At 54.2% G+C, this 26,967-nt stretch overlaps 1 protein-coding gene across 1 annotated transcript; it reads left to right on the plus strand.

The window, feature by feature from the left end:
- Positions 1–549: 549 nt before the first annotated feature.
- Positions 550–24,237, plus strand: VIL1 (villin 1). The gene is made up of 20 exons (XM_021703304.1): positions 550–576; positions 5,493–5,578; positions 5,893–5,967; positions 6,804–7,000; positions 8,350–8,458; positions 8,622–8,732; positions 10,157–10,359; positions 10,465–10,543; positions 10,713–10,811; positions 11,474–11,627; positions 12,194–12,294; positions 12,383–12,520; positions 13,123–13,281; positions 14,330–14,509; positions 15,010–15,155; positions 16,051–16,195; positions 16,674–16,862; positions 18,046–18,114; positions 19,612–19,752; positions 23,808–24,237. The coding sequence occupies exons 2-20, from the start codon at positions 5,504–5,506 to the stop codon at positions 23,919–23,921; spliced, it is 2,484 nt and encodes an 827-aa protein (XP_021558979.1). The 5' UTR covers positions 550–576; positions 5,493–5,503; the 3' UTR covers positions 23,922–24,237.
- The last annotated feature ends 2,730 nt before the right edge of the window (positions 24,238–26,967 follow it).

Consider the following 26,967-nt stretch of genomic DNA (forward strand, 5'->3'; position numbering starts at 1 on the left):
GGTGGGGGGGGCAAGAAGAGCACCCGTGCCCCCTCTGAGCAAGTGTCCTGCCGAGTGAGAGACCCGTTCGGGTGCCAGCCCCTTCGGTCCTGGAGGGGTCGCAAGTGTGAATCCCTGGCTCTGCATCCAGGAGTCCTGCCCTATGCCCTATGAGCCCTTCTCCCAGGGAATGAGGGAGGACGGCTGAGCCTCCTCATCTGGGTTGGGAGGAGGAAGGGTCCAGGCTCCCCTGCCTTCTGTGGCCGGGGCTGTCCACGCACAATGAGCGCCAGAGCCGTGGGCAGAAATGTACCCTATCCCCGGGAGCTCGCTCACGCCCAGCCAAGGGTGGGGCCCACTGGCTCTGGCTGTCAGGCTGTCGCTGGGCTCCACGGGCTCCCAGGGACCTGGCGGGCACCTGCCTCCCCACCCCCTCACCCATTCTCTCTCTCTCTTTCGCTGGGGCCCTATCTTCCCTTATATGGTGAAGGCAGTTCCTAGAGGAGGGGGGGGGGGGGGGACAAAGGTCGCTCTCCTGCAGCCAGCTTGCCATAACTCCCTGAGACCTCCCAGGTGGCAGCTGCCTCCCCCAGACAGGTAAGGCAACCCTGCGGGACACTGGGACAGTAGGTGGTGGGGGGCAACAGGACAGGGGGCAACAGGACAGGGGCCCCTGCTTCTTGCTGGCAGCGTAGGGCCACCTTGGAGCGGACGTGAAGGAGAGGCTTGGCACTCTGGAGCGTCTGGAAAGAGCAGGGAGCCCAGTGTGGCTTCCTGGGCTCCAAGGAAAGAATTGTACAGTCTGCACTCCAGACAACAGCTCTTTCAGAGCCGCACCTGACGCTAACTTCACTTCAGGTGTCAACCATCCCGATTGCCCTGAATGGGGAGAATCTGGAGACACGGGACTTTGAGATTTAAAACTTGGACACTCCTGGGCAAACCAGGACTAGTTGGTCACCCTGACCTCGCTCTGCCTCCCCTTCCCCTGCCCCACCCCGTCTCTCTGCCCATTTGTTCTTTATCTGAAACGGTTTCTTTCTTTGTGCTGCCATTCCCCCTGACACTGCTGGGGCCTCGGCGCTCCTGGATCCTAGGATGTGAGCAACAACCCTCAGGAATTAGATGGGCAAAGACAGAGAGAGGCAGGGGGCTGGTGACTGGCAGGGCCCTTTTGGCCCCCATCCATGCTTGGTCACCCAGGCATGCAGCTCTGTCCCATCTCCCCTCCACCAGGACCTGTCATCTGGCCTTACCAGCCATGGTGGCCCCATGTAGCTGAAATGGGTCGGGGGGAGGTAGAAGCCAAGTCCAGACCAGGGTCTTGGGACATCCGGTCCACCCCTTCCCAGGAAGCCTGCAAAGGCATCCCAGGTCTGCAAGGGGCAGAATCTGCAGCCTGGGATGCCGGGGTGTGTCCTCTCTCCTCGCTCTCACAGGCCTGGGGAAGCAGGAGGGTGTCCTGGGTTCTAGGGCCTGCCACATCCGTGTCTAGCTCAGAACGGCATGACTGGGGACTGAGAGCTGTGACAGCACTCCGCAGCTGGAACCCTGACGGCAGCAGGGTGGCAGTTAAGCAAGGAAAGATGGGACCTGGTGGTGCAGGAGCCCGAAGTCCCACCAGGGCTCCAGCATGATCCACCCCCATCCATTCCACAGTTCTGTCTTTAAGCTCTGTGAACATTTGTTGAGCACCTACTATGTGCTAAGAGTTGGGGTCTGCACAGATGAACAGTCTAGGTCCTTGACCTTGGAGACCTCAGACTTAGAAACAGATCCTTTCATCACCATGTGGTTAGGGGGTCAAGAGTGGCATGGGTCCAGGATGCCTTGGAGCCCTCGGGGAGGGGTCCTTAGTCTAGCCTGAGGATTCTGGGAAGGTCTCCTGGAAGAAATGAGAACTAAACTGAGTCTAAAGGAGCATGTAACGTTCAGCCATGTGAGGAAAGGTGGGGAGGGCATTCGGTAAAGGGAAGAGCAGGACTAAGGACATAGGGGGAGGGGGAAAAGCAGCCTGGGGGGCCAAGGCAAGCGAGCAGTCCAGCATCACTAGAAGGCAGCGAGCGAGCAGAGAGAGGTAGGGGTGTGGCAGGGGGCAGGCAGGAGAGACATTCAGGTGGACAGAGGGCAGGAGAGGGAGGGTTCCAGGGTGTTGCCCAGATAGCTGACTTTGGGGGGGTCTGGGAGGAATGGCGCCCTTCCTCAAGTAGGGGACAGAGAATACTGGGGACCAGGAGTGAGGGTGGTAGCCAGCAAACTCCAGCTGAGGGAGAAGGCAGTGCAGATGCAAACCTGGGGCCATGCTGTGGGCAGGGGAGAGTGAGGAGCCCATAATCCTCCCACCAGGTCAGGAGCAACAGCCTCTCTGGGGAGGGCCCACCTGGGGTGGGGAGCAGGGGCGTCTGCTTGGACCAACATGGATGAGAGCAGGAGCCGTCGGACAGTATCCGTGGGGGTACCCTTGGAGTAAGAGCTCACCTCTCAGGGCCGCCCTCCTCAGGATCCCCTTGCCCCCCACCCCAGCAGAGGCTCCCCCTTACCAGTTCAGGCTGCTAGGGGTCCCGGATCCTGATTTTCCCCTGCTCCCCCAAATCTCCACTCATCTGATGGGCAAGAAGCGCGTACTCCTGTCTACCCTCAATTCCTCTTTTTTTTTTTTGAAGATTTTATTTATTTGAGAGAGAGAGAGAACGAGATGAGGGAGGGTCAGCAGGAGAAGCAGACTCCCCGCCGAGCAGGGAGCCCGATGCGGGACTCGATCCCGGGACTCCAGGATCATGACCTGAGCCGAAGGCAGTTGCTTAACCAACTGTGAGCCACCCAGGCGCCCTACCCTCAGTTCCTCTTGCTGCTCGCTCCTAGGATCAGAGCATGTCTCTAGAGGTCATCTGGTTGACCCGACCCTCCCCCCGTCTCTAGATGAAGAACCGGGCTCATGTTCATAGAGCTAGTGAGTGTCAAAGAATCTGTCTCGGAGAAAGGAAGATGTAGACCAAAGTGGTAAATGAAATAACACAGAAAACATTTTTCTCCTTTGTACCCAAATTGGTCCTACTGACCCAGGGGTCCTGGGAACCTACGGTCTCTGTGGGTTGAGAAATACCTCATAGAGGGGCCATGGCCCACAGGGGCATCGGACAGGGCCCAGGCACCAGGGGTTCCTACACAGCGCTGGTGACCGGATGTGGTCCCCTGATCTGCCCGAGGGGGTGCTAATCAGAGGCTGGGCAGGGAGACCTTGACCCAGACTCCAGAATGCTGGGGAGAGAGGTCACCCCTCAGGACTCAGAAGAGGGAGTTTCCCAGCAGTAAAGGGCCAGGTCATTGTTCCAAGAGGTGACTCAGAGTCAAGGTGCCATGAGAGATTAGATAGGGAAGTTCCAGGCTGTCAGCGCATGAAGCCTGACCCTCGGGGCCACACGACCTTTCATTTCATTGTTCATCAATTCAAGGAGCATTCAAGGAGCCTTCTTGGAGGGCAGATCTGTGCCAGGCTGTGCCAGGCTGGGTGGTGGGCTTGGTGGGGAATGGGGGTGGTCTCCAGCTTGATAGGGAGATGCAGAAAACCAGGGATGAGAGTAACTGGGGACAAGCCGATCCCCACCCTGGCTCATAGCAGAGTCTCTGGGAAGTTTTTTGTTTTAAAGATTTTTATTTATTTATTTTAGAGAGAGAGCAACTGAGTGGGAAGGGGAGGGGGGAGGGGAGGAGAGAGAGAGAGAGAAAATCTCAAGCAGACTCTGCGCTGAGCATGGAGCCCGACATGGGGCTCCATCTCACAACCTTGAGAACATGACCTGAGCCCAAACCAAGGGTTGGACACTTAACCGACTGAGTCACCCAGGCGCCCCTCTCTGGGAAGTTTTAAAAGTCCACATGCTCCGCTTCCCAGAAGGCAGAAAATAAAGTACCCAGGCCTGGGCCCCACCCAGGCTAATTAAATCAGAGTCCCTGGGGATACACCTGAGCAGCATCAAAGCACTGGTATTGTTTAAAATCTCCCTAGGTGATTCTGATGAGCAACTGCAGCAGGGAATAGAGCTACAGGTGAAAACAGAATGAGCCATAAAAGATATCATAAAAGAAGCTTGGGGAGGGAGGTTTCTTTCAGCTCAATGGGTGGAGGCTGGTTCACACTGGGAGAGTTCACTCTGTCATCCACTCATCCACCCATCCACCCATTCACCATCCATCCATTCATCCATCCATCCATCTACCCATCCATTCCATCCATCCACTCACCCATCCAACCATCCATCCATCCATCCATCCATCCATCCATCCATCTATCCACCCATCCATTCTATCCATCCATTAACCCATCCAACCATCCATCCATCCATCCACCCATCTACCCATCCATTCCATCCATCCATCCATCCATCCATCCATCCATTCTATCCATCCATTAACCCATCCAACCATCCATCCATCCAACCACCCATCCATCCACCCACTCCGCAAAGCGCTCACATGGTGTTAGATGCTGGGGGTTCAGTACTTAGCAAATATGATCCCCGCCCTTGTGGGGACTAGATCTCGAGCGCCGCCAGAACAGTGACTGAGGGGTGTTTGGGGATAGCTAGGAAGGAACCCGAAACTGCCGCATACACTTTTTCTACTGTGGTAAAATACACATAAGATTTACCATTTTAACCACTTTAACGGACACAGTCCAGGGGCGTTCAGGACAGTCACGATGTTGTACACTACAACCATGGCCACTGTCTAGTTCCAGAATTTTTTCATCATCCCAGATGGAGACTCTATGCCCACTAGTAGGCCCTCCCCTCCCCCCACCCCAGCGCCTGACAGCTGCTGATCTGCTTGCTGTGTGTATGGATTTGCCTATTCTGGATGGTTCATATAAATGGACTCACACAACACATGGCCTTTTGTGTCCAGTTTCTTTCACGAAGCATAACGTATTCGAGGGTCATTCATGTTGCAACATGTATTAGCACTTGGTTCCTTTTTGCGGCTGAATGATCTTCCATTGTGGAGATATATACCACGTTTTGTTGCTGGACATTTGAGTTGTTTCTACCTTTTGGTTATTGTGAATAGAGCTGCTATGAATTTCAAGTACAAGTTTTCTTTGAACACCTGTTTTTCCTTTGGGGTAAATACCCTTTTTGGCTCTTATTTATTCTTCGCTTTCCTTTTTTTTTAAGCAGTCAACATGGCTCTGATAAAAATTTTCAAAAAGAAAAAGTGTTTGGGGCTAAAGGGCCTTGAATGGCAAGCTAAAGAATGGGGGCTTTAATCAGGTAATAGGGAATCAGGGTAGGGGTTTGAGCAAGAGAGTAACAAGATCAGAGCTGGGTGGGAAGACTGGAGGCTGGGCCCTCGGGCCAATCAGGGGCTGGGGAGGAGCGCTAAGCCCTCACCTCCCCAAGTCCCTGAGCCCTGGCCTCTGGAGCTGTTGGGAGCTCTCCAGGCCTGTGCTGGAAGGAGAGCACCTGAAACGCTCCCAGCTCCTCAGTCCTTGCTCCCACAACCCGCTCCCCTAGGCTCATCCGCCATGACCAAACTGAGCGCCCAAGTCAAAGCCTCCCTCAACATCACCACCCCCGGGGTGCAGATATGGAGGATCGAGGTGAGGCCTGCCTGGGTGTTGGGGGCTCTGCAGGCTGGGGTGGACTGAGGGAAGGAAGGAGCCTGAGATTGCTCTGCCTTCCTGGGGTTCAAGCCCTTGGTGCCTGTCCCCAAGGCCACCCTCCTCTCTTCTCAGACCTCCTCCTGCTCCTTTTCCTCCTCCCATTGTCACATCCAGTCTTCTGGTCAGCTTCCTCAGCCCTCCTCCTGCTGGTTCTCTGCCTCTCCCAGCTCTCCCTGGGGTCAAGGGAGGCAGGGCAGCTGGGGGTTCTCGGTGGTCCAAGGCAGCCCCTCTGAGCTCCTTCCTCTCCCTAGGCCATGAAGATGGTGCCTGTTCCTTCCAGCACCTTCGGAAGCTTCTATGAAGGCGACTGCTACATAGTCCTGGCTGTGAGTGGGGGGGCGAGCACGGGAGGGTCTGAGCCGACAGCAAAGGCCTCTGCAGTGTCAGAGAGGAAGTTTGAGGCTGCGGGCGGGAAGGAGGGCTGGCCAGGTTTTACCCCTAGCCAGCATGGGCTGGGCGTGCCCAGGGGCCCCGCCTTTGGTAGCTCTGCAGGGTGAGAGGTAGAAGAGGCTCTCCCTGCCCTTGGCTCACTGAGCTCCCACCCGAGGTGAACTTCTTTGAATTTATAGTCGTGGGGACCCTCTGAGCGAGTAGGATGTCACCCTACCTCAGGTCCACATTTCCGAAATCCATAGTCCCCTTCGTTTCACCTTCTTGGTTTTTGCCATATCCTGTACTATTTAATGCATTTGTATTTGTCCTTATATTGATGCGCTTTTCAAATTTAAATCCATTTATTTAAAAACACAGCTCCACATCATTATCATAATAAGTGGAAGGCGGTGTCCCAGGTCACAAACAGAAAGTAGCTATAAAATATTTACTTTAATCCTTTCCTCTGCACATTGGCTTGCACGCCACCGAATCGCCTCACAGACCTGACGGAGCACGCACCTCACCTTGGGAAATGCTGCTCTAGGCAACCAACTTATTTCCAAGACGAGAGGAGCAGGACCCTGAGGGTCTCTGAGAGTCTGTGGCGGGGTGGGGGCTGTACTCTCGGCTCCTGACCACCCGCGCCGTGCGCTTCCCGCCTCCCCTTGCCAAGCTCACCCACGGCCCAGGCCCCCTGTGTGTGTGAAACCATGCAGAGCAGGGAGACGGCGGGAGGGCGTGGGAGCCCAGGGCCTGGGGCACACTGCGCATCCCCTGTCCTCCCTAGATCCACAAGACCGGCAGCAGTTTGTCCTATGACATCCACTACTGGATCGGCCAGGCCTCGTCCCAGGACGAGCAGGGGGCGGCTGCCATCTACACCACGCAGATGGACGACTTCCTGAATGGCCGGGCCATCCAGCACCGTGAGGTCCAGGGCAACGAGAGCGAGGCCTTCCGAGGCTACTTCAAACAGGGCCTTGTGTACGGAGGGGTGCACTGCCGGCGGGGAGGGACGGAGCTCGGGCCAGCGCGGGGAGCCTCTCGGGGAGACCCACAGTGGGCTTTTGGAGACCTCTGTTCTTTCAGCTTCCCTGCCCCCTTTCCTGCTGCTGCCCCATCTTTGGTCTTTATCCCTCTGTCTTCAGCTGCCCCAGAGGCTGTTGTGAAAGTCTGCGCACCATGAATTTTTGTAAATCAACCCCTCTTTGAATGTTCTGGAGAGCTCGGTACCGAAAGAGGCCTTCCAGGGCATCACATCAAGTCTTCCCTCTGGCCTGTGGGCGGATGGCTACTCTCCATTCTCTAAAGGAACACTTTCACACTCAACAAGCCGATTTCTACCTTTTCTTGAAAAGTCTGAAGTTCTGGCCCAAGTCAAAGCCTCCCTCAACATCACCACCCCCGGGGTGCAGATATGGAGGATGAACACAGTCAAGAGCCAAGTTGCTCCTGAGCAGTAGGATAGGCCGGGAGCTCTCCAGTGAGCCACGGTCCCCACCCCTCCCTTTCGTCTTGCTCCTCTTCTTCCCATACTCAGAGCAAGGGCCCATCCCTTTGGGCATTTGAGCTGGCATCTCTCCTGTCTACTTGGGCTGCCCTAGCAAAATATTCTAGAATAAGTAGCTTAAGTCACAGAAATTAATGTTCTCACAGTTCTGGAGGTTGGGAAGTCCAAGATCAAGGTGCTAGCTGATTCGGTTGCTGGTGAGAGCCCCCTTCCTGGCTTGCAGACAGCCACCTTCTCGCTGTGTCCTCCCATGGTGAAGCGAGTGAGCAAGCGCTCTGGTGTCTCTTTCTATAAGGGCGCTAACCTCATCACGGAGGGCCCACCCTCAGGACCTCATCTAAACTTTATCAAAATCTACCCCTCCCAAAAGCCCCATCTCCAAATACCACCACAGTGGGGTTAAGGCTTCAACATAGGAGTTTGGGAGGGGACACAATTCAGTCCATAGCATCTCCCCTCTCCCCCTTCCCTGCAGCCTCCTGTCCTCCGAGTTCTGTCCTGTCCTTCCACCAATCCACATCACCATGCGCCCTTCTTTGCGGGCCCTCTCAGCGGGGCAGTGTCTGCGGGGTGGGGAGTGAGGCACCTGGGGTGCAAACTTTAAGGAGGCTGAGGAAGGTCACACACATGCAGGCAGAAGACTGACCTTGCACTTGCATGATCCTGAGAGTGAGTACCTCAGAGTGGGCAGCTGAGGCACCTCATGCACCTCAGCCTAGTCCCGGGCCCAGCCCTCAGATGGCCCCAGTGGCAGCCGGGCACCCCGGCTCTGTCACGCCTCCCAGCCCGCTCACTCCCTTGGGTCAGCTCTGTCTCTTCTCAGGATCCAGAAGGGGGGTGTGGCTTCTGGCATGAAGCAGGTGGAGACCAACTCCTACAACGTCCAGCGGCTGCTGCATGTCAAGGGCAAGAGGAACGTGGTGGCCGGAGAGGTGGGCATTGGCCCGGGCCCTGGGGCATGGCCTCCTGTGTCCCCTCCCAGCCTGGGTGGAGGGCAGAGGCCAAGGAGGGGTGAAGGCAGGGAGGAGGCAGGGAAGAGCCGTGGACTGTGGCAAGTATCTGAGTGGAGGTTGCAGCTCCCCTCTGGCGTTCCAGGTGGAGGTGTCTTGGAAGAGTTTCAACCGTGGGGATATTTTTCTCCTGGACCTGGGGAAGGTTATCATCCAGTGGAACGGGCCGGAGAGCAACCGCATGGAGAGACTCAGGGTAAGCGCTGCCCATGCACCGCCCCTCTCCCCAGTCCCACCCGCCCCTCCCCCGCCAGTCACACTCGCCAGACGTCTGCCACCCCCAACCTGCCCCCACGTCCCCAGGCCCCTCTCGGCTGACTGCCCTGGACGGTGTGTTCCAAGGTAGATCTGAGTCTCCGTGTGTATGTGGAGAGGTACGCATGCTGGGGTTTGCATGAGTTCCGGGACTCAGCCACTGAGGTGTGACAAGTCCCTGTTATGTGGTGGACCCTGTGCCAAGCATTGCAGGTGCCGTGGTGAACGGCCTCCAGCTGGCCATCGAGCGGGGGACACAGACATGAAGGGAGTAGCTGAGGAGTGAGGGGTGGGCGTGTGACATTGGGGGTTCTGGGAAGGCTTCCTGGAGGAGGTGGGGTGGGGGAGGGAAGGCCCTAAGGCAGGGGAGAAGTGGCCGGTGCCGGGCAATGGATGGCGATTACAGGGAGCTGGGAGAAGGGAGAGGGCTCGCTCTCAGGGCGGGTTCGGGGGCCAGGAGGCGGCATGAGAAGGGTGGGGTCTGTTCTCGGTGCCCAGGAGGTCTGAAGGTCGTCCTGACTTTTGAGTGGAGAAGGGGTGTGGAGGGGCTGCGGGGATGCAGGGAGCAGGCGACCCTCTGCGTGAGGATGGGAGCAGGTGCCCCAGGCCCCAGGGACAGGAAGGGGGGATCCACTGGCCTTATGCGTGTGGCGGATGGGGCCGAGGAGAGGGGGGCGTTGTGCCTGAGCCACCGTGGAGTGGATGGAGTGCCATTTCCCGAAATGGGAAAGACCAGGAGCAACAGATTGGGGAAGGTGGGGGGACCGAGTTCAGTTTGGGGCATCTTAAAACAGGTTATCATGGAAGTTGGGTAAATGAGAGGAGAGCAGAGAGCTGCTCTGGGGACAGAAATAGGAAGAAGTCCCGGGACTGGGGCTGGCAATTGAAATGTCAGTCCCCAGAGCAGTGGCCACTAGGCTGAGGAGGGGGAGCCAGGGTGTGAGTGTGTGTGCGTGTGTGTGCACATGAGGAAGTGTGCCGTGCACGCGAGTGTGTACGTACTTGCGGCCATGTACATGCACGTGTGTGTGCGCGCGCGTGCACATGCGAGCTCACTTTGGGGCAAAGAGACTGAGTGCTTTGATATCCAGGGCTCGGCTTTTGTCCAAAACTGCAAAGTAAAATCACAAATTTCAATGTCAAAACAGAAGGCCCAGCAAGTGCACCCCAAATACCCTCATGCCAACGAGAAACCTGCTTTCCCATGGGATTCACATGGTGCACTCTCGGGGGTACAGGCAGGACAGGTGCCTCGTCCCCTGGGGCTGCCGGAGGGGGGCCCAGGCTCTCCTGGCATGGCTGGGGGTGGCGGACACGTACCCATCCCCCCGCCGGCCTTCACGGGTCACCGGGGCCTCCCTGCAGGGCATGACCCTGGCCAAGGAGATCCGAGACCAGGAGCGGGGTGGGCGAACTTACGTGGCGGTGGTGGATGGGGAGAACGAGAAGGAGACCCCGAAGCTGATGGAGATCATGAACCACGTGCTGGGCCCGCGGGGGTCACTGAAGGCCGCAGTGCCCGACGACGTGGTAGAGCCGGTGGTCAAGGCCACCCTCAAGTTGTACCAGTGAGTGTCCAGCTGGGCTCCTTGTGGCCGCGGGGCGCTCCCCCGGGGGGTGGGAGGGTTGGGCTGTGGGACCCCCCCCATCCCTGCTGTGCCTTTGTCCTGCAGCGTGTCTGACTCAGAGGGAAAGCTGGTGGTTAGAGAAGTCGCCACGAGGCCCCTCACCCAGGACCTGCTCAATCACGGGGTGAGAGGGCGTGGAGACCCCCAGCCCCAGCTCCCATCCAGCTGCACCCTGCCCAGTCTCCCCCAAGCGGGAGCAGTGCCGGGGGCTGGAGCGGGTCCGTGCCTGCCGCTCTGCGGCCCAGCACCACCGGCTCAGGCCCCCATGCTGCATCCTTGTCTCCCACCTCTAGGACTGTTACATCCTGGACCAGGGGGGCCTGAAGATCTACGTGTGGAAGGGGAAGGATGCCAACGCCCAGGAGAGGACAGGAGCCATGAACCAGGCACTGGTGCGCAGGGGGGGTCCGGGAAGGGAGAGGGGAGAGAAACAGACGCAGCAGGGGGAGAGGAGTGGGGTCAGACCCGGTGTAGCGCTAGGCAGAGGCCTTGGAAAGCTCTGGGCCTGACCCAGCTAGGGGTGCTGAGGGTCAGTTCCGTAGCTGTCTTGGGGGTTTCTCTGCACGCCGGGGGCCAGTCTCCAGGCCACCTGGGGGCCTCCTCAGGGTGTGAGCTCCCACCTCAAGCTTGGTTCAGAGAAAGGGAGAAATGGAGGCTGGCCTTCCCGCAAGAGGGGATTGGGTCAGCCGGCGGGTGACCAAGTCAGAGTTTGGGGTCATTATTAGGGCTAGAGTCAGTAACCCTAGCTGGCTTGGGGTCAGCATTAGAATGGGGGTTGGGTTCAAGGTTAGAGATGGCAGCTGATGATTGGGGTTAAAATTGAGGTAGGGTCAAGTTTGGGGTCTCTTTGGGTTTTGGGGTTGGGGCCAGAGCAGGGTTTAGCTTTGGGGTCAGCACTGGGACTGGGGTTGGGTTCAAGTTTGGGATTGGGACCAGGGGTAGGTTTGTGGTTCGGTCTGGTTGGGGTTCGAGCCAGGCTCTGGCTTGCATTGGGGGCGGGGCTGTGGGGGGCTAGGAGAGGGACACAGACTCAGCCACCCCGTTCTCTTCCTAGAACTTTATCAAAGCGAAGCAGTACCCGCCGAACACACAGGTGGAGGTGCAGAATGATGGGGCTGAGTCAGCTGTCTTTCAGCAGCTCTTCCAGAAGTGGACCCTGCCCAATCGGACTTCAGGCCTGGGCAAAACGCATACCTTGGGCTCTGTGGGTGAGGGCCGGCCCGAGGCAGGGTGGGGTCAGGAGCCGGAGTGGGGCTGGGAGGGCCCCTGCACCTGTCCTCCCTCCCAGACACGCCTCTTCCATGCGCTCTTTCCCCCTGGCGCTGGGCTCCCCCGGTGGTGGGGAGGGGGGGGACACGAGGGAACATGAGTAAACTGAGCTGTCACAAAAAGGAAGCTGAGAAGCACCTGTCTTTCCTTTGGAATGGGGTTGTCTCCCTGGAAACCAGATAGCGTCAGTGTCTCACCAGACAATATTTGCTGAACGCAAGCTCAGTACCAGGCCCCTGGAGGAGGATGAAAGGGTTGTCCCTCTCCTGGCCCCTCTGGGAGGCCCTGGTGAAGCCCGAGTCTTAGGGATGGGAGATGGGGTTTCACATTATAACTGCCACTCTCCAGCTCTGTGACCTTGGGTAAGCCATCCGATCTCTCTAGCCTCAGCTTCCCCATCTGTAAAATGGATCTAAGAATTGTAGTCATCACTCAGGGCTGTTGTGAGGACCTGGGGGACCTCAGCTTATGACAGCTGGTGTCCTGATTCCCCCACCCCCCCCAGCCAAAGTAGAACAGGTGAAGTTTGATGCCACATCCATGCACGTGCAGCCTCAGGTGGCCGCCCAGCAGAAGATGGTGGATGACGGGAGCGGCGAGGTGGAGGTATGGTGAGGGTGGGAGGCGGGTGCTGGGTGGGGCGGGGTCGGCGGAACCTGTCCTGGCCCTCATACCAGCTTGGTACTGGCCCCAGGTGTGGTGCATCGAGGACCTGGAGCTGGTGCCAGTGGACTCCAAGTGGCTAGGCCACTTCTACGGGGGTGACTGTTACCTGCTGTTGTACACCTACCTCATCGGCGAGAAGAAGCACTACCTGCTCTACATTTGGCAGGTCAGGCCCCACCCTTCCCTGTCCCGAGCACAGCTACCTCGGCTCCCACTCCAAGTGGCCATCACCCTTGAGTTGAATACCTCTGGTGATGGGGAGCTCACCCCCTTTTCCATCCTGGGACTGTTTAGGCTATGAGATCCCAGTGGTACAGGGTACCCCCATTCACAATCCTTGCCCCTTCTCTGAGTTCTTGGAGTCTCCCTTCCAATTTCCATGGCTTCCAGAACATCCCCTTCATCTGCTCAAAGCACCATGGATTTGTGGGTCCAGATGCGAGTGCACAGGGAGATGCTTGGGTGCTGGGGATAGTGGTATGATAGCCATGGTGTGCCCCCGAGTAAGAAGGAGAGGAGGTCTGGGGTTAAGGGCGGAGTAGCAGGTGAGCTAGGGCTGGCGGAGGGCCAGGAAAGGATTAGGTGTGGGGCTGGGCTCAAACGGGTCTGGGTCACGTGGGGTTTGGGCTGTGGCCAGGGCGGTATTTGGTGGGGCAGACCGTTTTGGAGCCAGGTGAGAATCGGGGATGGAGTCGTTACTGCAGCCGGGGACGGGCTCAGAACTAGGGCCGGCCTCGTCCCCCCAACTTCCATCATGCTTGTCCCCAGGGTAGCCAGGCCAGCCAGGACGAAATAGCAGCCTCTGCCTATCAAGCCGTCATCCTGGACCAGAAATACAACAACGAACTGGTGCAGATCCGGGTCCCAATGGGCAAGGAGCCACCACACCTCATGGCCATCTTCAAGGGACGAATGGTGATCTACCAGGTGTGGCTGCTGGCCTGAGGCGCCTGGCAGGACCAACGATTGCGGCGGGGTGGGCATCAGGAGATGGGGAAGGGGACCCGGGGCGGGGGCGGGGGCGGGCCTGGGGGTGAAGCAAGCACTTTGTTGGAGAAGACTGTGTGAGGCCCCATCACCCATGTGGAACCAGCAATAGAAACCGCCACTCCATAGGAATGAGTACGGAGCGTGGGCAAGTCCCGTTTCTCTCTACACTCCACCGCCCCCTCCCCCCCACGCCCCGTCCTCTGCATGAGAAAGGTAGTTCTTTTGGCTAGATTTGCCCACCTGATGAGCCTATCCAAACAACATTGGTGCCTTCCAACATAATGGAATAGATATCTCTAGCACTCGTTTAAGAAATGAGCTGTTTATGGAGCACCCGCGAAGCCTGCAGCCCTCTGCAAGGTGCAGGGGCTGGAGAAGGCGGGTCTTTTTGGGAGAGCAGGGAACTAACAGCCCGAGGCACCGTGTGGTTAAATGCCAGACACGCGGGTTGGGTTCGCTGCCCAGTGTGAATACAGTAATCTGGGGCAGGCAGGGAGTTCGTGCTGGTGGGGGGTTTGGAGGGGCTCTTGACATCAGGGTCAGAGTTGAGGCGCTCAGCAGAGGTAAAATGAGGGCATGCAGGGCAGGGGGCACAGCAAGGACAACAACCCAGAGGAGGGGATCCACGTAGAGCAGGGAGAAGCCCGGCTGAGCTAAAGGGGAGGGTCTGGAGAGAGCAGAGTGAGTCTGGAAGGGCAGTTTGCGCCTGCATCATGTGGGGCCTGCAAAGGCTGGGCTGAGGAGCTGGTTCCAGCCTATGAGCAGTAGGGAGCCATTGAAGATTTCTGAGCAGGGGAGTGTCATGACAAAAGCAATGTTTTGGAAAGGTTAGTCTGGTGATGATGCGGCAGAGGACCTGGGGGCGGGCAGACCCCACCCCAGCCTCTCTTCCACTCTGTTCTCTGTGCCCTTCTTGAGAACCTTCCACTGTCTGTACTAAGTTGCTCCCACCTCACTCTCTCTGCCTTCTCCACACCTGCTGCAGGGAGGCACCTCCCGGGCCAACAAACTGGAACCAGTGCCCTCCACACGGCTGTTCCAGGTGCAGGGAACCAGCACCAACAACACCAAGGCCTTTGAGGTCCAACCCCGGGCCAGCTTCCTCAACTCCAATGACGTCTTCATCCTTAAGACCCAGTCCTGCTGCTATCTGTGGTGTGGGAAGGTGCGTGCAGTGGCCTCCCCCTCCCCAAGTGGATCTTAGGGGTCCCCGGGCCTCAGGGGAGCCCCTGGCTAGCAGGTCCTTCTGGCTCATTTCCCAGCTGCCCCTAGCCAGTCTCCCTCCACCCTCACATTCTCTGCCTCTAAGTCCGGTTCAGTATCTCTCGTTCTCTTTGTCTCCGGCCACCCCTGCCTGTCCCAGTGTTGGTCTGTCTTTGTGTCTGGGGCTCTCTCTCACTATCCTCATACCTGTCGCTGCCTCTCCGTTGATCTCAGCCTCTTGGATGCTTTCTCTTGCCCTGTAAGGAGAGTGCAGGCTCCTGTACCCTCTGCTGTTCTTTGGAGTGTCAAGGACAGAGGAAGGGTGTGCATGGGGTCCTGATCCAGGCAGGAGGGGCCCTCTTGGACCCAGGAGCTCTGGGCCAGTAAACATGGTGGAAGGGTGGGGGTAGGTGTGGCAGTAGAGATGGTCTCCCCCAACACAGCTGACCCCCCTCTCCCCAGGGCTGTAGCGGGGACGAGCGGGAGATGGCCAAGATGGTTGCGGACACCATCTCTCGGACAGAAAAACAAGTGGTGGTAGAAGGGCAGGAGCCGGCCAGCTTCTGGGTAGCCCTGGGTGGAAAGGCTCCCTATGCCAGCACCAAGAGGTAACTATGGGGTCCCTCTGCCTCCAGCTCACCTTCTACGCTGGGGAGCCTCCCAGGCCCTCCAGCCCATGGCCCAGAGTCTGCAGTGAGCATGGACTGAGGACTCTGTGTACCAGTCCCCAGGGCTACAAGATGAAGAAAGAAGGGGCGGCCCAATGGGCCCTGAGAGCCCCGTGAGCCCAGCGGCATGCCTGGGGCCCGGTGAGGGTTTTCTTGGCAAATGGAGTTCACGGGCTAGGAAGCAACTCAAAGAGAGGGGCAGGGCTTGCCCTTGGGGACGAAGCTGCCAGAACCCTGTCCTTTAGTCCCGACACAGGACCTGGATGTTGAGAAGCCCCAGCTGGAAACACTCTTTCCAGTGTTTTTTCTAAAGCATACCCAGGGTCCACTATTACCCTGTTTAAAGATTTTATTTATTTATTTGAGAGAGAGGATGAGAGGGGAGAGAGAGAGCACATGAGAGGGGGGAGGGTCAGAGGGAGAAGCAGACTCCCTGCTGAGCAGGGAGCCCGATGCGGGACTCGATCCCGGGACTCCAGGATCATGACCTGAGCTGAAGGCAGTTGCTCAACCAACTGAGCCACCCAGGCACCCTATTCCCCCGTTTAAAGGGAAAGGGCATTCCTGCAGTAGCCGGAGGAGGCCTAGAAGGAAGATATCAGAACTTCCCAACGGGCCTGCAGAAGAGCCTCTGGAATGCTCGTCCCGGAAAGGCAGCAGGGACTTCTGCCTTGGAGCGCTCTCAGACTCTTGGGAGGAGGGGTGCACTTTTCGTGTGGTCAGAAAAAAGAGCATTTTCCTAGAAGTTGGGCTTTCTGTGTCGGAGTTCTGCGTCCTCCATTTTTCCTTCCCCACACCTTCTTCTTGCCGCCACAATTTTCTCTGCATCCTGCAGACTGCAGAAGGAAACCCTGGCCATCACCCCCCGGCTCTTTGAATGTTCCAACCAGACCGGGCGCTTCCTGGCCACAGAAATCCCTGACTTCAATCAGGATGACTTGGAAGAGGACGATGTGTTCCTGCTCGATGTCTGGGACCAGGTAGGATTGAGGTCTGGGGCCCTCCCTTACCACCAGCTCAAGCCCCAGGGCCAAGAAATGGTGACTTTATGGACAGGTAAGTTGTGACATTTTCTGGGCTCCCTCATTCATTCTTCCTGGGAGTAGTATTGTGAACAACAAGAGCCTAAGGAAGAAGGAGGCGGGTAGAGAGGAACGTTCCGGAAGGGGCTGCAGTGCAGGACGTATTTTCCCAAAGCCCCGTTTCTTTCACATGGCAGAAGCATGTTTCTGAGGGTCTGTGGCTCTGGAGAGGCCGAGAGTCCCACACTGGCAGAGTCTCCAAGTAGAGGACACCTGTCTAACCTCTTCATCTCCCAGATGCAAAGTCGAGACCAGATGGGGCCTGCCCGAGGTCACTTGGCTCCACTGTCGGTCCTCAGAGCCTGGCGGACCCCAGGCGGAGCACGGTGGGCCAGGGAGGACAGGAAGGCCTACCCGAACTCTGGATTCTCCACAGGTCTTCTTCTGGATCGGGCAGCACGCCAAAGAGGAGGAGAAGAAAGCTGCAGCAATCACAGCACAGGAATACCTCAAGACACACCCCAGTGGCCGTGACCCCGAGACCCCCATCATTGTGGTGAAGCAGGGACACGAGCCCCCCACCTTCACAGGCTGGTTCCTGGCGTGGGATCCCTTTAAGTGGAGTGTGAGTGGCCAGCACCACCCTGATCCTTCCAGCCCAGCACGACCTTCTCCAGGAGGCCGCTCACGGCACGCCCCAAGGGCAGGGCGGACTTCCAGGCTTTTCTATTCATTGTGATAGACGACCAGTGACAGATTTTTAAAGGGGTTCTAGGGTTCTAGAGGACCTCGAATAAAAAGTCAGACTGCGTAAGCCCATGAAGCCCCCTGGTGAGGGAGAGGGAAGGAAGTCTATCAAAAACCCAGGCTCATGACCGTGCCTTTCTTGGGCACGAGATGTAGCTCAGAGCTGATGGACATTCTTGCTAAGAGCTGTACTGACCATTTGAACTTAAATCAACTAAAGTTAAACAAAACTGAAGATTCAATTTCTCACAAGCCCCAAGCTAACTGCTTCGTAGCCACTCATGGCTAGTGGCTCCCAGGTTGGACAGCGCAGAGAAAGAACATTTCCATCACTGTAGAAACTTCTCCGGGACAGTGTTGGTGCATCCTCAAACCAGATGAAAATGACACACGTCAGTTCTTTAAAGGACAGACGAATGTCTTCCTGGCACCCACTTCTAAGCAAAATGGCTCATTCGTGTGGTCCTTACCTGAGGGACGGTGAGCTGGACTGCCACAGGACTTTCCTGAACTGGCCCCAGGTAGAAGCAGAGGGCAGGTCCTCAAAATGGAAGCCCGTGCACGTTGTCTGCAGGAAGGAGGAAGGCTAAGGCCTGGTGACTTTAGGTGCACAATGGCCGTCATGATGCGCCATGCTGGGGGCCAGCCCCTGGGCTTATAGAGATGCGGCTCCTCATGGAGCCAGCGTCCCTTTGACTCCCTTCACCTTTCTGCGGCAGGGTCCCCCTCCAGGCTCTGGGAGGGGAGGAGGCCCCTGGCTTCCAAGCCCCCCGTGTTCCCCAGAGCCTCCACAGGGGAGGCAGCTTCTCCAGGCTGCACATGGCTGCCCACACTGCCTCTGAGGGTGGCCTCTATCCCCACGTGGGGCTGAGCAGGGCCCTTCCTGACCATCAGCCCCGTGGGTGTTCATCCTCCCGTCCAGCCTCCTTTTTCAGGGTCCCTCCTCCAGCCCCCCACCCCTGGGCCTTAGGCCAGCCTTCTTTCAACCCCCCAAAAGGAAAAAATTCTCCCATGTCCTCTGCTGAGAGCCAGGTCTAACTTGTTATTGGCTTTATGTGCAGAACACCAAATCCTATGAGGACCTGAAGGCGGAGCTTGGAAACTCTGGGGACTGGGACCAGATCATTGCGGTGAGTACGGGGCAGGTGGCTGGCTGGTGTCACAGCCCCGTGGGAGCTGAGAAAGCTCCAGAAAAGATAGCAGGGTCCTGGGCTTCCCTTTCCACCATGTCCTCCCACCGCTCATGGAAATGCTTCTCCCTGTTGAACTTCAAGGCCTCCTGCTGTTTCTTCTCCTCCATGGCCTAGTCTGAGCATGCATAAGAATCCCGGTGATGGGAGCCAGGAGCGAGGTGGGGACAGCTGGTTAAAATGCAGATCCCGGGGCGCCTGGGTGGCCCAGTCGTTAAGCGTCTGCCTTCGGCTCAGGTCATGGTCCCAGGGTCCTGGGATCGAGCCCCGCATGGGGCTCCCTGCTCGGCGGGAAGCCTGCGTCTCCCTCTCCCCCTCCCCCTGCTTGTGTTCCCTCTCTGGCTGTGTCTCTCTCTGTCAAATAAATAAAATCTTTAAAAACAAAAAAACAAGAAAACGCAGATCCCAAAGTCCCCTTCACTCCCCCAAATTCTGGTACGTGGAATCGGGATGAGCCCCGGGAATATGCCTGTTTTAAATGAAGAGCCAGGTGATTTGATGTAGTTAGTCCATGGACTATACTTAGAGACAGAATGATTTGTCTGCTGTGGTCACCGCTGGAGTCCTTTCTCCGGGTGCAAACTGCAGTCCCTCAGTTAGTGAACAGAACCCCGTGCATTGAACCTGTTGGCCCGGGGTTATGGGAATCTGAAAGCAAAACCTTTCCCTCAAGAAGTTCATAGCCTCGCAGGGGAGGCAGGGCCAAGTAGACTCTGTAGAAATGTGTCCAGAACACGAGAGCAATTCCACAAGCACGCTGGCTTAATCAGCAGATAAGGCTGGCTCCTCAGCCCCACCCGCAGCCCGAGTACCCTGTGCCCTCAATAAACCCTTCTTGGTGGACTGATGGTTCAGGCAGGAAAGCATGGATAGATAGGTCAAGGCTAAGGGAATTTACTGATGACAGTTTCATAACAGATAAGAGAAAGAGGATCATAAATGTCCAAGGTGGACCTCGAACATCTGTGGGAAGCCATGGAGAAGTTCATAAGTCATAGAACAAAATAATCATCTTGGATCCATTGGCTTTGGTTGGATACAAACCACCAAGTTTTAGCTCACAGATCCAATCAGGTGTTGTGTTCTTTTTTTTTTTTTTTAAAGATTTTATTTATTCATTTGAGACACAGAGATACAGAGAGAGAGAGAGCTTGAGCAGGGGGGGAGACAGAGGGAGAGGGAGAAGCAGGCTCCCTGCTGAGCCAGGAGCCCGACGTGGGGCTCGATCCCAGGACCCTGGAATCATGACCTGAGCCGAAGGCAGACACTTAACCATCTGAGCCACCCAGGCGCCCCAGGTGTTGTGTTCTTATGAGGGTCACGGAAGCCTTCTCGAAGGAGATAATCTAGAATCAATGTTGACTCCGGAGAGAAGGGCAGCCTGGGAGGTAGCCACAAACCAGCAGAATGAATCAGTGGTTTCCTTCTCTTCCCTAGGAGATCACCAACCCTAAACTGGACATGTTCAATGCGAATAGCAACCTTGTTTCTGGGCCTCTACCCATCTTTCCCCTGGAGCAGTTGGTGAACAAGCCCGTGGAGGAGCTCCCCGAAGGTGTGGACCCCAGCAGGAAGGAGGTAGGTCAGGCTCGAGGATGAAGAAAGCTGGCTGGCCATCTGCTGGACAACACTAACTGACCTCCAGATTGTGCCCTGCAGGTGATTAGGTGCTGGGGATGCCCTGGTGAACAAAACACACCTGGTCTCCACCTTCATGTGAGGTGACATCTCAGTGGGGACAGAGGGTTCAAAGGACCCTGATTACACTATGATTTAATTTCAGTGATGGTAAGCGCTACAAGGTGAACTACAGGTGCCATGAAGGGTCTTCCAAAAAGGAACCTGACTTAGAGAAGATTTCCTTCTGAAAGGTGAACAGGAATTATTCAGTCAAAATGGATTTTTCCTGGAGAAGCTAACAGCATGCGTGAAGCCCAGAGGCAGGGAATGAGCACAGCGGGGATTAATTTTAAAAAGTTTAAAAATCTTAAAAAAAAAAAAAAAGATTTTATTTTTAAGTAATCTCTGCGCCCAGTGTGGGACTTGAACTCACAACCCCGGGATCAAGAGTGGCACACTCCACTGACGGAGCCAGCCAGGTTTTATAAAACCTTTAAAAAAAAAAAAAAGATGACTATAGCTACCCAGTGAAGAAGGGACTGGAAGGTGGCAAAAGCAGTGGCCAGAGGCCGGCTGAGTGGTGGCTGGGGAAGTGGAGGGAAGGAGGGGGTTTAGAGACATTTTAGGAGGTAAAGTCAATGACACTAGGTAATTACTGGATGAAGGGTGTGATTGGGGGGGGCAATTGCATCATTTTCAGAGATAAAAAGACCCTGGGTCAGACTGAGCTTAGAGGGGGACAACCGTGAGTATGGGGGTAGCCATGCCGTTTGAGGCACCCGGGGACATCCCGGGTGATGCCTATTTGGTGGGCAGGCTATTCAGAGACCCACCAGTGCGCAGTGCTTCCAGTGGCTGCACCTGCAGGCCCACGCGGGTCACTCGTGGGGAGAGAGTATGGCAAGAAGAGAGCTTGTTAAAAATACATTTCCAATATTCATTCCCACTATAGGCAGATCCAAAATGGATGGCTGATCTAGTGTGATGGGGGTATCGAGAGACAACGTACTCTCGGAATGATAAACCATAAAGATGTCTTGCTAATGAATTAAGGAATCTACAGAAGAGAGATGCCTGGTTTCTCCAACAAGTCTGTTAGGGGTTTGGGCCCGATATATGTTTAAATGTATGGTTCCCAGAGCATTTGCATCCTGCCCTTCACCTTGGAGACCATGTTCATGCATTCTTTCCCAGATCTACCCATCTGTGTCCTCACTGGAATATTGGGACGATCCCAACATATTTTTTGTAACAGTAATATATGAGTATTATTTGCCCAGCCCCTGGTATGTAAATGTAAGCTGCTGTTACAACTGCCTGAGGAAACTGGAGGCAGGGCACGTGACTTGCCTGATGTGCCTGATGTAGCTACTTAGCAGCGTGTCAGAGCAAGGACCAGGTCTTCGGAGTCCTGCCGCTCCCATGGTACCATGTGGCTCCAAGTATTTCTTTTAAACTTTTTTTTTTTTTAAAGATTTTATTTATTTATTTGAGAGAGAGAATGAGATAGAGACAGAGAGAGCATGAGATGGGGGAGCGTCAGAGGGAGAAGCAGACTTCCTGCTGAGCAGGGAGTCCGATGCGGGACTCGATCCCGGGACTCCAGGATCATGACCTGAGCTGAAGGCAGTTGCTTAACCAACTGAGCCACTCAGGTGCCCCTCCAAGTATTTCTAAAAGGAGGGGCAGCTGGTGTTATTGAACCCGGTGACTGATAGGAGGCTGAATGGATGGTGAATTCGGAATGGGACAAACAGAATCAAGATCCTTTTTAAAAAGTCTACAGAATCTAAGATCCTTTTTAAAAAGTCGGTTGTCTGTTGCTGATTTTTTTTTACTGTTTTATTTATTTATTCATGAAAGTCAGAGAGAGAGAGAGAGAGGCAGAGGCAGAGGGAGAAGCAGGCTCCCCGCCTAGCAGGGAGCCCGATGCGGGACTCGATCCCAGAACCCTGGGATCATGACCTGAGCCGAAGGCAGACGCTTAACCATCTGAGCCACCCAGGTGCCCCTGTTGCTGATTTTTTAAAGGAGATTTGAGAGCGAGCGAGCGAGAGAGCACGCACGTGCAAGGGGTGGGGAGAGGCAGAGGGCGAGGGAGAGAGAGAATCCCGAGAGACTCCTCTCTGAGAGCGAAGCCCAGCAGGGCTTGATCTCCAGACCCCGAGATCATGACCTGAGCCGAAACCAAGATTCGGACGCTCAACCAACTGCACCACCCGGGAGCGCCAGTACTTTCTTGTGGGGAAGCTGTAGGTCAGTGTTAAGTGGGGAGAGTAGGAGAGGACTTCAGGCCTGACTGCTCCAGACTCGGAAGGGGAGCCAGTGACGATGAACAGTGGGGTGGTGGGTCTGGCTGCAGGCAGTAGCAAGAGGATAATCTGAGTGTTTGAGTACCAGTGAGTAAGCCAGAGAGAGGCGGATGTGGGTATGGGCGAGGCCAGTCATCAGCTGGCAGGATCACAGAGTCCAAGAGCAGGACTAGCGGAAAGCTACAAGTCCACGGGGATGGGCAGTTCCTGCTTTCTACCCTGGGGGTCAGAGTCCAGAAGCCTCAGCCAAGCCATGGAGCCAGCCTGGCTGGGGCCAGGGAGGGCACCTGCAGCCACAGCTGTAAGGGACCTGGGCCAGGGGTTTGCTACAAACCAGTTTGGGGTAGGCAGCTCTTCCCCATCCACTGATGCCCAAACCACTCACCTTTCCTCTCTTCTTCCCTGCCTGGGGGAGTGGGCAGGCTCTCGGGGGACTTGAGAATGCCCAGGGGTGGGAGGCAAACCTAAAGACAGGTTAGAGAACTGAGGCGTCAGACCCATCTGAGCTTGAAGTCCACCTACAGATGTTGTCCAAGCTGTTCAGTTAGGGCTCTCTGTAGGAGTGGGCTCAAATGCTCTCCTGGGGTTGGCAGAGGGGGTGGGGCTCACACTGAAAAGAAACCCATGGCTCTTACCACCCCATCCCCTTCTTGGTGCCTGGGGAGCAGAGATGAAGGCTGGGAGATGCTGTTTTCTAGTAGCTTCAGTTTGGGGTTCTCACATGAATGTGCCTTGAGGGTACCTGGCTTGCTTTAAGCAGTAGCCCTATTACATTGTGTTAGCTGGGAGCAAATGTCGTTTCAGGCAATCCCCTCATCTTATGGAGAAAGATACATACCCCTGGCTTAGTTAGGTGTCTCCCAGTCACGATCTCTAAGCCAAGAGTAAAAAGGTAGAATGGCACTATCCAACCTTCTAGATCATTCATAGGATGGAAGAAGCCGGTACGAGTCATCCAAATATTTTGTTTCCCAGGGGGTTTTGCAAGTGGCACAGCTGTACCTGGACGCTAGACTGCTGCTTGCTGGGCCCGTTGCGCTGGGGCAGCCAGCCTGCTCACTTGATCCCCGGCAAGGTAGCACCCAGGAGGGTGAGCGCCTCCCCAGGGTCATGGCTCTCTCGAGCAGAGCTGGGCCTCCTGTCGTAACAGCAACGGAGTCTCATATATTCAGACCTGGGCAGATTCCCTTTGGGGGCTCATCTGCTTACTCTGTGGGCCAGATTTACAGAAAGTAGGATCCTCTTGCTTAGGTTCAGTTTACTGAGTAAAGACAGAGGAACAAGATACCTTGTTTCCAGTGCCCTTTCATGTGTAATATTTTCATCTCCATAAAAGCATTATGAAGAAGCAAAAATTGGCCTTTAAGATTTTTTCCCCATTTTATAGAGAGGAAAACTAAGACACTCTCTTAGCAAATTCCCTAGCCAAGCGAAGTCAAATGTCCCGATTCTTATTTCAGAGCTAGGGTGCACTTGTCAGCAGGAGCTCAATCTACTTCATGCTGCTCATGTTCCAAATTCAGGGATCACACTTCTTAGACCTCAACATGCCGCCTGGCTCCTCCCCATCTCTTTCCGGGTTCTCCTGACGTTACCTATTTTTGTTCTTCACGTGACTGCTCTGCCACACCTACAGGACTCATCCAAGTCAACCCTGGGCGAGAATGTGACCGTTGCCCTCTGGTCTCTCTCTTCTTCTAGGAGCACCTGTCCATCGAGGATTTCACCAAGGCCTTGGGGATGACACCCACTGCCTTCTCTGCCCTCCCTCGATGGAAGCAACACCACCTCAAGAAAGAAAAAGGCCTGTTTTGAGAAGCAGGAGTGGTTGCGGTTGGAGAGCAGTTCCCTACCCTGCTTTCAGTTTCCTTGTTTTCATGACTGGTGTATTAGTCCTATACTAATTGAAGTGAAATTTTACCTGTAAGCAACCTATTCTTCCAGAATGGTACCTCCATAAGGACAGTGTGGTCCCAATTTCAGCTCCTAAGAAGGTGGTCACATGGTTTCGACCGTGGGGTGTTAATGTCACTTTTAACCATCCTGTTCTAGAGCTTTCCCTTCTTAGAAGAGCAAACACTCCACAGAACATTCTAATTCCGAGGAGTCATCCCTAGGTTTTCCTCTCCTGTAAGTCGTTTTTAACCATGGAAAGTGGGCTGAAGCCTTTTGCAGTTTCACATCTTTCCCAGAGTAATGGCTTTTCCTTCTCACATACTTTCCTCACTGACTTAGGTGAGAAGTTAAAGGGCACTCCTTCTTTGCAAGAGTTGAATGGCCTGGGAAAGGGCCCCGTTAGGAAGTTTCACAACACTAACCTGTCCCCAGAGAGAGCAGCATACCCACTGGGTCTAGAACAGAGGTCATTTCACCCCCGTCTCGTAATAATAAGGCAAAGGAAGAGCTCAGCTAAGGCCAATGCCGAGTTTACAAAGTGTTATCCAGAAACTCTGCCAAGCTTCCCGGGCTCCTGCAGTGAAAACGAGAACTCGGTGCTGCCTCCAGCCATTTGTTGGTTTGCCCTTCCATCTCCTTTAAGCTGTAATGGTGCTGCATTGAAGTCCAAGTCAGAAGGGAACCGAAAGTGATTTCACAACCTCAACAAATGGTTGTTAAGTGTCTGTAAGGATAAGTCCTTTCCAGAAATAACAGTCAAACCATCGCAAGGTTAATAAAGGCTTTAATTTCACACACACAAAAAACTCTATGCATAATTTAAAAAGGAAACAAAAACAAGGAAAAACCGTAAAGGATAGAGGAACAGTTCTGCTAAAACACAGATAAAGTGCCGCTCCATACGAAACAACATAAAGAATCAGAATCAAGTCACTCTGAACACAAAGAAAGAAAATCACCTCACAAATAATGTGGCCAAAGCTGCCAGCAAATCTGGTAGTGGCTCAATTAGGCAAAGTGTAGGACCCTTCCTTCTGTTTTCCTCTCCACAGCATAAGTAAACCACACTGACAACAGGCCAGAGGAATTGGGATGCAAAGACCAGCTCAGAGAGGGAGGGAAACCTGGGGACGAGAGGTGTGTGGTCTCACTCCCCGCATCCCCTCTGTTCTTGAAACAGGCCAGGTCAGCTGATTGCTCGTTTTGGCATTTGACCTACCAAACTTGGGTCTTGATCCAGAACCTCATCCCCTCTATGGTTTCACCAGCGAACATGCCTATACTTTGAACCTCTTAATGTACTTTAGAAAAGTCCAATGTTACTAAAATCAACTGCTTATACTTACACTGGCACACTTTTTATTAAAAACTTCAAAACCTCAGACATATAGCACACATGGAAAGAAAAATTTGCTGTGTATGATACGGAAAAGACTGCCTGAAGTCTAGTAATCAAAGCATGCCATAAAGGAGCCAGTGACTGTGGTGACGCACAGCTGAAGAACGTCACAAAACTCTCAAGGTCTACCGAACCGTAGTTTTCCAATAAAATATCTATGTTTTTCAGATGTTATTAAGACCTACCAATAGAGACAAAATTAGAATTTTGAAGTACTGCATTCAAAAGACATCAGATGGCAGAAACCCATTAGTTTTTGTACACACTTAAAGACATTACTCAGTGGTAAAGCAAGATGGGGAGAAGGAAAAGGACACGCCTGTTTTTTGGGGACACTCATGGGACTTGCATCTGGTACTGGGTTGTTGGTGTTTCTAAAAATCTCCATACATATATATACAAGATCCAAATGTACTTGGGAGATCTAGCTCTGTTTCCCTGATTTAAAACAAAAGACCGCCTATGGGGGCGCAGGGTAGGGGGTGCCAATTAAAGCAAAGAACTAAAAAAAAAAAAAAAAAAGTTTGGATGACTAAGTGCATCCACTGCACTCATTTCAGAGGACAAAGAAAGAAGAGTAATATTTTTATTTGTTTTAGTATAAACTCTTTTCAGATCACGAATGAGTTTACAAACTACTTTTTTTCTGTATGGTTCCAAACCTCACCCCCATGCTCTCTCTATACTCATAACACTCAACTATATAGACACTGTAAAAAATCTCTTCAATTTAGATGTTTCCAAATAATTTCCATTATACAACTATATTCGTAGCTGTACACATGTAGAGCTTTGTTTATATAGTAACATAATGGTAACTGCAGTATGGAAAAATAAGTAAATTCATGAATTCACTTGCTGAGGTTTTAATTCTTAAAGTTTCTTTTTTGGAAAAATTCTACACTTGAACAAGAAGAGAAGTAAAGAAATGTATAGTCTACTATTTGCCTCCCAGAGTTAATCAGCTGATTTGTAAGTATCTCTGTATACTTTTAAAAATGTAAACACATTTACATTTGTTACATCTGTTACTGAGCCATTAAGTTAGGCCCGAAATTAAGAGACCATGGCAAGTAAACAAATAGCTTTTGGAATCAAAATGTAAATAGAAGAACAATTCATGGACTTGCTGCTTTTATTCTATCCTGCTGACACAAAACGCATGAGTGTGCACACACTATAAATACATTCCCCGCAAAACAGAGTCTATCTCATAGGCCTAAATTAGAGTCATGGCTACTAAAGGGGCAGCAGCTATCTGGCTATATGCAACTTCCAATTCTCCATAATACTAGGTGGTAAGAATCAGTAAGTTTGAATTTTAGTTTTCCCTTCCAAAAAATTTCAATTAAGATCAGCTGTCTGCAGAACGAAGTGCTGTCAAGTACCAATTCAATGTCATTTAAAGTGATGTAACCACATTTGGTATTATCAGTAGAAAGGTGACTGTGTAGGCTGCCTGGGGCTGAAGCACTCTGTCCCCATCTGACTTGTCCCTTCCTGGCCCCAACACACCAAATGCCCCATCCCCCCCAATTCTGAGCAAACTGATCATACTGTGCAAAA

This window comes from Neomonachus schauinslandi, chromosome 3 (assembly GCF_002201575.2).
Source record: "Neomonachus schauinslandi chromosome 3, ASM220157v2, whole genome shotgun sequence".
Taxonomy (NCBI): Eukaryota; Metazoa; Chordata; class Mammalia; order Carnivora; family Phocidae; genus Neomonachus; species Neomonachus schauinslandi.